The sequence below is a fragment of the Chaetodon auriga genome, chromosome 12 (assembly GCF_051107435.1).
Source record: "Chaetodon auriga isolate fChaAug3 chromosome 12, fChaAug3.hap1, whole genome shotgun sequence".
Classification (NCBI taxonomy): Eukaryota; Metazoa; Chordata; class Actinopteri; order Chaetodontiformes; family Chaetodontidae; genus Chaetodon; species Chaetodon auriga.
Window position 1 is genome coordinate 12,263,599 of NC_135085.1, and position 9,185 is coordinate 12,272,783.

The 9,185-nt window shown below is 42.5% G+C and overlaps 1 protein-coding gene across 2 annotated transcripts; it reads left to right on the forward strand.

Annotated features, from left to right (window-relative positions):
* Positions 1–196: 196 nt before the first annotated feature.
* On the forward strand, positions 197–6,993 carry sugp1 (SURP and G patch domain containing 1). 2 transcript variants are annotated; one of them, XM_076745522.1, is made up of 14 exons: positions 197–306; positions 894–1,062; positions 1,250–1,356; positions 1,942–2,184; positions 2,342–2,465; positions 2,559–2,659; positions 3,241–3,364; positions 3,458–3,786; positions 4,074–4,180; positions 4,368–4,545; positions 4,660–4,766; positions 5,966–6,111; positions 6,234–6,363; positions 6,527–6,993. In XM_076745522.1, exons 1-14 carry the CDS (start codon positions 288–290, stop codon positions 6,551–6,553), a joined length of 1,911 nt encoding a protein of 636 aa, XP_076601637.1. In that variant the 5' UTR covers positions 197–287; the 3' UTR covers positions 6,554–6,993. The 2 variants fall into 2 exon arrangements, with proteins under 2 accessions (XP_076601637.1, XP_076601638.1); XM_076745523.1 differs by having other exon boundaries at positions 205–306; positions 1,253–1,356.
* The last annotated feature ends 2,192 nt before the right edge of the window (positions 6,994–9,185 follow it).

Genomic DNA, 9,185 nt, shown 5'->3' on the forward strand with positions numbered 1-9,185 from the left:
AGACAGAATGACAGCAGCAAGGTAAGATGACTGACCAGAATTGTTAAGGCTGGTACAGGCTGATAATTATTTGCTTTTGTGTAAAATGCAGTGTAAAATTAGGTCATAGTTTATGGGTAGAGATAATGCTTTTATTCTGGACAAACTACAACCGGAAATGTTGTTCTTAATTTTACCAGCAGATTCAGCTGCTACTAAATCAGCTACGCTACCACGGTAACAACCAAAGGCCTTCTTGTAGTCTGTTAGCGTTGTTTTTGAAATATATTTTCCATCCTGCTTCTATCATGGAGTCTGGCGATGCAGGTGAATTTTAAATGTGAATTTTACTGGCATGTTCAATCTAGATATGTAAGTTAGCAGCTGGCCTTAGGAAACACAGTAAGCCAGGATATCTGTTAACGTTACTTAGCTAGCTTTTGTAGCTCCTGCACAGCTAGTTAGCTCGCGTAACCAGTGTACAACGTTAGCTAGCAGTTAGCTGTCGGGTAAGGTAAACTAAGTTGTTATCAAAGGACATTTAGCATCATTCGTACTTAACGTTACAAATTCCCGACTCTCCAGAGGTCTGCAACCTGTAATATCCACATTTAATAACATGTATGTCGCCTTTCGCCCCAGTTCAAAGTCAGAAAGTTAAAAGTTGTTTTTGTTCTGTTTAGATAGGCTCTCTTCTTTGCTAGAGTGCAATGCAAGGTTGGAATATTAAATATAAATGAAGCATATTTATCTGTGTTTAAGAAGTTGAATCCTAGAAATATCCAAAAACTGGGTCAAATTTTATAGGATACACATTGGGAAATGTTATTTTTTCTACTTCAGCCTCCAGCTCTAATGCTGTATAACATGCTTATTGCTCTCATATTGTATTTTTCCCTTCTTCCCATCTTTAGGGCGAGGAGGATGGAAGTCCAAGCCCGCCCAGCCACAGAAAAACAAGATGAACATGAATATTCTGCATCAAGAGAAGCTGATAGCTCAGAAAAAGAAGGAGATTGAAGCCAGAATGGCAGAACAAGCCAAAATGAATGTGCAAACCACGAGCAAACCCCTGCTTCCAAGGTAAAGACACACTTATGGACCTGCCAATACTGCACAAACACAGGAAATTCAACACGAGGGAATGATTTTACTTTTTTAGTACAGTGACGCCTGCAGTTGTCAGTCAGTATTGCTATGTGAGAATCTTTTCTTGACATCCAACATTGACCTAAAATCATAACAAATATTTTGTCTATTCTGGTCACAGTAGCTCTCCCAGTCTTCAAGGCGCTTCCTCAAACAAGTTTGCAAATGATGGCAGCTTCTTACAGCAGTTCATGAAGATGCAGAAGGAGAAATCCAACAATGTGTCCGGTTAGTATGTTGATCTGCACAGTTTTGACCAGTAGGCTACAGTCATGGTCTTGTCATATCCTTATCAATTGTAATACAGTATAAATCACTACAGGGCTGTCAAAATTTGCCCCATAAAGAAATTGTAATTCACGCAATTAACTCTTGATTCTGTTTTTTTAATGCAATATTAGTTATGTAATCCAAATTTAAAATATTTGTTGTCTAGTGAAACTTCACACAACAGGAATGCTGGAATAGAGAACGATAGTTGTGACCTTGTCATTTTGGCTCATGGAAAAACAGATAAAGATGTTTCATTTTGCCTACAATAAGCCTTTGACAGCTTTACAGTTTGTGGGAGGTGGAGGAGTACGGTCCTTGGGGACCATCCGTACTCATTTGAAAGAGTACGGTCCCGACCCAAGGAGACTAGGTTAGAATAGGGACCATGAACATTAACGTATTTTGCTTGCGCTGGTTACCTGTTAGATGTTCTGCTTGAGCAAGAACCCCAACCATGTCCAGCAGAAAGAACAGTTACTCTCACCTGAGGGCTAGTAGTAGATTTTTAGAAATGTGTCATGTGTTTTGTGCTCTCTCTAGGTTCCAGCAGTGATACCAAAACTCCCTCAACTTCATCACCAGGAGGAAACACACTGCAAAAAAAGAGCATTCTTGTTGGCAAGCGACCTGGCCTTGGAGTCAGTAGCATGCTCAGTCAGTTCAAGAACTACTCACAGACCAAGAAGAATCCTGTCCTCAGCCAGAGGCCGAATGTGTTTTGTTCTCCAAATGGTGACGATGAGGAAGAAGAGGATGATTACCCCGGATTCTTAGAGATGAAAGGTAATTCAAGGCCTGTGTTTTTCACTGTATCTCTGGACAACTCCATGGCTTGGACATTTCAGTGCATCTACTGCCTGCTCCAGTGGCACAGTTGCCTTGTGACTGACATGTTGTCATAGGTGCCCGTAGAGTAAATGTACTCATAGCCTGCTTAAAGTCTCTCCCCCAGAGGATTCAGACACCAGACTCATTATTGACAAGATGGCCTCTTTTGTGGCGGAGGGAGGACCTGAGCTGGAGGAAAGGGCCAAGGAGGACTACAGGGACAACCCTGTTTTCTCGTAAGTGTAAAGGATAATGCATCTCATCCAGATTTATTTACACGCACAGTATTTTCAAACTCATCTGATTTCAACTGTTTTCTTGCCTTTCAGATTTTTATATGATAAGAGCAGCATGGAGTATCACTACTACAAGAAAAGAGTTGCAGATTTTAGAAAGACTTTGCTAAGACCTGAGAATACATCAGATAATGGTAAGATTACCTCTCCGCACACTATATTTGTATTGTGTTATTGACGGAAGTGTTCAGCTGCATTTTAAAAAGATACTGGCTTGCAGGACCACACCATCATGCAAAAATAATTTCTTAGGCCGTGCATGTACAGACCATGGTTTTTTCAGTTTTCCTCATATCCCATACTTGTGTTTGGATTAAACTTTGAAAGCTACATATAGAGTACTGCCTTTTTTTTCACCTTAGCCAAATTATTGTGATGTACACTGTTTTGTCCATATTGCTTACCCTAAAGTTGTGTTTAATTATTAAACCTTATTAAGATGTTAAAGCTGGAATAAAGATTCTACTTGTAATTATGTACAAGATTATACAGGCAGGTAGAGCCTCTCTGGGCTTTATATGGTCTTCATTTGTTAAAGTAAAAGTTTCACATCCATACAGTTCCCTATTCACCACCCCTGTCCCCCCTTGCTCCTCCTCCCTCCTTCCTCTTCTTATCCCCTATTGGCTCTAGACTGGTGGTGTGTGAGGGCCAGTTGAGTACGGTACAGTAGTAGAGTGTGAATTGAGTCCCAGTACTGATAGGCTGCTTAAAGTCTCCCCCCCAGTGGACGCAGAAACCCAGCAAGTGGCTGAGAAGCTGGCCAGGTTTGTGGCGGAGGGTGGTCCCGAGGTGGAAGCCATCGCTGCTGAGCGCCACCGAGACAACCCTGCCTTCAGGTCAGTCACTGTATGCCTGACTGTGACTTGTCTAATCTTTACACTTTTTGCTGTGATTGACCTCTCGCAAAATATCTGCTGTCAATTCTTCAGTTTTTTAAGTGACCACCAAAGTCCAGCCCACCGCTTCTACAAAGAGAAAGTACAGGAGTATCGTGCTGCATCCTCTCAGAGCTCTTCGCTTCCAGCAGCAGAGTTAGGGACAGACATTCTGCGACCAGCTGCGCCGCCATTACCAGGAACCCCTCCACCGCTGAACCTCACTTCTCTACCCCTTATTCACGAGGCAGAAACTCCACCTGTCAAACGGAAGAGGAAGAGTAGATGGGGGTCTGAGGATGACAAAGTGGAGTTGCCCATTCCTCCCATCGTTGTTCCTCAGGAAATTAATGTTCCAGACCCTAACATACCCTCGCTCTCTGGTACATGAACTTGTGTTTTACATGCAGTTAATATGTGTACATATGCATTTTGTTGTTTACCTAAAACCTGAATTTGGTGTAACCCTTTTAGAAGGTAGTGTCAATATGTTCTTGCAGCTGACGCCATTGTGTAATATTTTCCAACCCATACATGGTAATAAATAGAATAAGCATTTTTGGAGTCATAGAAGATGCTGTGACTGTTAGATACCTCTATCGTTATACATGTAGATAAAGTTGCACCAGGTATTGCTTTTTAAATAAGTTTGTGGTTATGTGTGTTTCAGCTCAGGAGCTAAGGGGTCTCGGTTATAAGAAGGGAAAGCCTCTTGGTCTGGTAGGAGTGACAGAACTATCTGAGGACCAGAAAAGACAACTCAAAGAACAACAAGAGGTATGAATATGCCAAATAAATGTATTTATTAAGTGAAAAATACACCTAAATTCCACCCACCCCTAAAATGGTTTCATTCACTCTCTTTCATCACACCACAGATTCAGGATTATTAATCCTCTAATCCAGTATCATCAGATGTGTTGCTCACTGTATGTGTGTGATGTTTTTCTCATGCCCCCTGTAGATGCAAGAGATGTATGACATGATCATGAAGCACAAGCGTGCAATGGCAGAGATGCAGGTGATGTGGGAGAAGGCCATAAGAGACCACCAACATGAATACGACAGTGATGAAGAGGTGGACCAGCAGGCGGGCACCTGGGAGCATCGACTCCGAAAGATGGAAATGGAGAAGACCCGTGGTAAGGCTGGCCATCGGTGTGGAAAATTGTTCTTGCTCCTGCAACACAAGCAGCTCTCAATGCTTGATAATCAGTTCTTAACAAGGTAAAGTGATCATTCCTGTACTTTTCCAGAGTGGGCTGAATCTCTGACAGAAATGGGAAAGGGGAAACACTTTATTGGCGACTTCCTGCCCCCGGAGGAGCTGGAGAAGTTCATGGAGACCTTCAAGGCACTCAAGGTCAGTTTTCCTCTGAATTCTCTCGTTCTCAAGCCTAATAGGGAAGAATCTTGCTCTTGCGCAACCACTAAGTTTGCTCTTATCCATTAATCTCATCTTCAGAGAAGGAGGAACCACAACTAATGTCAATAAGAGTTTTACAGACATTCCACAGATCAGTGAATGTTTGCAGTGAGTAACTTTAAGAGGAGTGCTGAGTACAGAGAAAATAAGCAATTTCACCTATTCCTTCCAAGACCTCTTCAGGGTACTGTAAAACTTGTTTTATACATCTTTAGTGTAATTTGTGGTGACTATTAACCATTAAATGTGCTTTTCTCCAAAGGAAGGCCATGCACAATTTAGTAGAACCAGGGTCAGTTGGAAATGTCTGTAAACAGGATTGTACTCATCCATCCATGCCTCTGTTTTCAAGCTGCTTATCCAGGTCAGGGGCACTGTGGCAGCAGCCAGCAGAGCAACCCAGATGTCCCTTTTCCCTACAAATTCCTCCATCTCCTCCTGAGGGATCTCCAGGAGGAGACTGTAATTGCCACTTGTTTATTTGAAAGTCTGTTAAATTCAATTTGGCACTGTGGAAACCACACGTTTTATCCCTTTAAAGGTGAAGCAGCACAGCCAAAGTCTTGGAAAGTTATTGGACAGTCAGCAGTCACATAAGACCAGAGATGAAACTGTTGAGTGCCTCACAGTACAGCACAGTTGTATTTAGTGAAGACCACCATTGTGGAGTAGTGTGGAGATGCACCAACTCTGCTGCACTGAACAGATTCAGATGATCGGTATTGTTCATTCTTTTCCAGTTAAATCAACTAACTAATAGAAAAAAATCTTGCTTAATCTACAATAAATTAGTAATCAGTCATCACCCCACCCTCCTCCTCATCAGTTGTGCACTGTGCTTGTAAACGGAGCAGTCTTGTCCTAGTCTACATTAGCCTCTGACTGAACTCCACACTCATCAGAGACTTCAGTTATTCTGTTATTTCCCTCCAATTTTAAAGAGTGAACTCCAGATCAGAGCAGAATCCGATGTGACTCTGGGTGTTTACTCCTCCAGTGCTCCCCAGCACTCAGCAGCTGTCTGTCAGCGAGCAGTGTCTCTGTCCTTCTGCTCTGCCACATCCTCCCCGAAATGATCCAACACTTAAGTGTATATTAAGTGTGTAATTCACACCTTTAGTCCTCTTGATTTGCAGGAGGGCCGGGACCCAGACTACTCAGAATACAAGGAGTTTAAGTTGACCGTGGAGAATCTTGGTTTCCGAATGCTTTTGAAAATGGGCTGGAAGGAGGGTGACGGCCTCGGCAGTGACGGACAGGGAATCAAGGCCCCTGTCAACAAGTGAGTATATCTTCAGTACATTTCCCTTTCATTGAGCATTCATCGTAATTGTTTTGCTTCATCTGGATAGACAAAGGAACGTGAAAAGGACCAATTTTGACTGTCTCTCTGTCCCACTCCAGGGGAACGACCGCCATGAACGGAGCAGGGTTTGGAGTTGAACGTCCAGCCATGCTCACGAAAAGCGACGATGAATATGATGCTTTTAGAAAGAGGATGATGCTTGCGTACCGCTTCAGGCCCAACCCCCTGGTAATGTCTTTTATATTGTTCACTGTCTGTTGTAACAGTTTTCTGTGAATTTGCACCAGTTTATTGCGACATGTTCACATTAGCTCATGTGTAATAAACCCATACTCATCGTTTCCTTTGTGATAATTTAAGTGAATCCAGTGTTTCTTTTTTGTTTCCACAGAATAATCCACGGAGACCATATTACTGATGTAGAGGACTGTTTATGGTTATACTTGTTCCTGTTTATCATACGGTAACTTAAAAGCTGTTTGCTGCAGCTGCCACAGCTCTGCTCGGTGGTGAAATGGACACTGTTGCACAATAGAAGTGTGTGTGTGGAGACTAGTAGAAAGATTGGTAGATTCTCCATTATGTTTGAGGTTTCATTTGGATTTTTAAAAAATCCAAAATGTTTTTTTAAATAACGGATTATCTGTTTTGTCACACTTCATGTCAACTAAAGATATATAGACCTACATTGCCTGACTTCCATGATGATTTCACTCCTCAGCGTTACTCCATAAGCTTCTGTATACTTCTTGCATTGAATAATTTTCCTCACTGCACTACACTATAACTCATTTTGGCTTCTTTTCATTATATTCAGTGTTTTTCAGTGTTCACAATAAAAAAAAGGCCATTACTGAAGTGTGCGGTTGTCACAGTCTTATATCTCCTGTACTTAAAATGTGTGTTTACTGTTTATTAGGAAATAAGTAGGAGCTAAGATAAACTGACCTTGTTTATGGTACACCGTGTGCTGAGTGCAGGTATTCAGCCAATCATCTTGATAACTGCCGTCAGTATTCATTTCTCTATGGCTCTGGACAGCAGTGGGTCATTGAGTAGAGTTGACCAGGCTCAAGCAGTCAGTGGTGAGGAGGGTGACAGATCAGTGAAATCAGACCTTCAGTTTGCCATTCCCCCGGGGGGTTTACACTGGATAAAAATAACCTTGAAATCCCAGCTAAGCAAGAGCCATTCTGGTGTTGGCCACAGAATCAGTCAAAAGCAACTTCAGCCATAGCAGACACTAAACAAAGGCTTTGGTTTGCTTGTAGCATGGTGTAGTTTTACGCCTTTATGCTGGTGACAGACATGGCCAAAGTCACTGCATTTTCAAAGTTGTGCATCCATACATTCGTACCATTCTCATGAGTACAATATCTCATGAAAAGTCTGCGGGGAATTACATGTGGCAGAAAACATCCACTCAGGCTCAAGGATGAAGGAAGGTCACTGTGCCCTCTGAAAACATGTTTTTGGACATAGCTCAAGAATTCATACTCTGATTATGATAACATTTCATACAAGTGTCTCATAGGATGAAATGATGACATTTTATATCCAAAAGGTCAAAAGTCACCTTTACTGTTGCATCATAATGTTCTGCAAAAATACTTTTATGGCCATCATGGAATACTATAAGTCAAGAACAGAAGAGGCGATTGTGACCATATTTCGCATTTGGTCAGATACTGAGTTGGTGACGCTAATCCTGGGCGCCCACCTTCAAACTGTGGTGATTGTTCAGGTTGAAGATGTAAGACATCTTCATCCACGTTTTAGAATTTGTAGCTTCTTTGCAGCAATGTCCTCATTTGATGCACTGTCGACTGTCATGACTTCAACTTAGTGTTCCCTCAGAATCCGCTATGTTGGCCAAGCATGTGAATACAAACAAGGAATTTGACTGATGTTGCAATAGAAATAGACCAACATGCAGTCACAATGCCAAATTCCTGATCGATTGTAAATACATACAAAGAATGGATCCAGGAGGACCATGAGCAGCCTCAGGTGTCGCCAATGAGGACCTGAGCCACACAACCTCCCCTCCACCATCAAGATCTGGAGGAGGATGGACTACAAAGACACACAAGAGCAAAGCTGTGGACTACAGCAGATAATGAGCTCCAGGTTACTGCCGTTGCACCGTGTGGCAAAGCTTTCTGTCAGACCTCCATACTCCTCTGTAAAAATAGTCTCTTAGTGAAGACACCATGTTTCTCACTGGAAATTATCACTGTGGCAGAAAAGGAACCAGAGCTGGTGCTGGAGATGGGGCAGTACCAACTAGATGTAGTTGGACTCACCATGTGCTGAACACTGGGTCTGGAGCCCAAGTTAAGTAGTGGGGCTGGACTCTCCTCTTTTCCGGAGTTACCCAGGGTGAGAGGCGCTGGGCAAGTGTGGAGATACTTGCGAGCTCCCGGCTGAGTGCTGCTGTGTTAGAGTTTTCCCTGGGGAATGAAAGGGTGATGTGCTGTGTGACTGCAAGTCACTGAGAGGAAGGCTCTGACTGTTGGGATGTAAATCAGCGGATTCATGTGGCGTCAGCAGTGTTGTGGTGAACAAGCTTGAGGGATTATCTTATCTGGTGTAGGAAGGCCTGGTCTGGGCCACCTTGCTTACCCTGCTGCTACTGTGACCTGGTCAAGCAGAAGAAAATAGACATGCGCAGATGTCTCTTGGGGTGCAGCAAACAACTATTTTCATTATCCATCAATCATTTTGTCTTTAAAATGTCAGAACATTGGGGAAAATGTTGCAAGTTCCTCAAGCCTAAAGGAATGTAATCAGATCGCTTGTTTTGTTTTGTCAATGCAACTGTTAAAAACAATTAACTGTCTTACAGGACAAAGAACAGTTAAGAATTCCTGAGATGACTTAATTAAATTTCAAAGGCTGAATGAGTTACTGCTTAAAGTCTTTATTGACATCACTGTGTATGTATGTATGTATGTGTGTGTGTGTGTGTGTGTGTGTGTGTGTGTGTGTGTGTGTGTGTGTCTGTTGGGGGGGGGGGCGTTGATTTGACGCATTAACGTATGGGCTGT

Bases quoted from the DNA above. Each gene is read 5' to 3' on its own strand.
- sugp1 (XM_076745522.1), top strand. The intron at 1,063-1,249 runs GTAAAGACACAC...TTCTGGTCACAG, and splicing joins AGCAAACCCCTGCTTCCAAG to TAGCTCTCCCAGTCTTCAAG. The intron at 2,466-2,558 runs GTAAGTGTAAAG...CTTGCCTTTCAG, and splicing joins AGGGACAACCCTGTTTTCTC to ATTTTTATATGATAAGAGCA.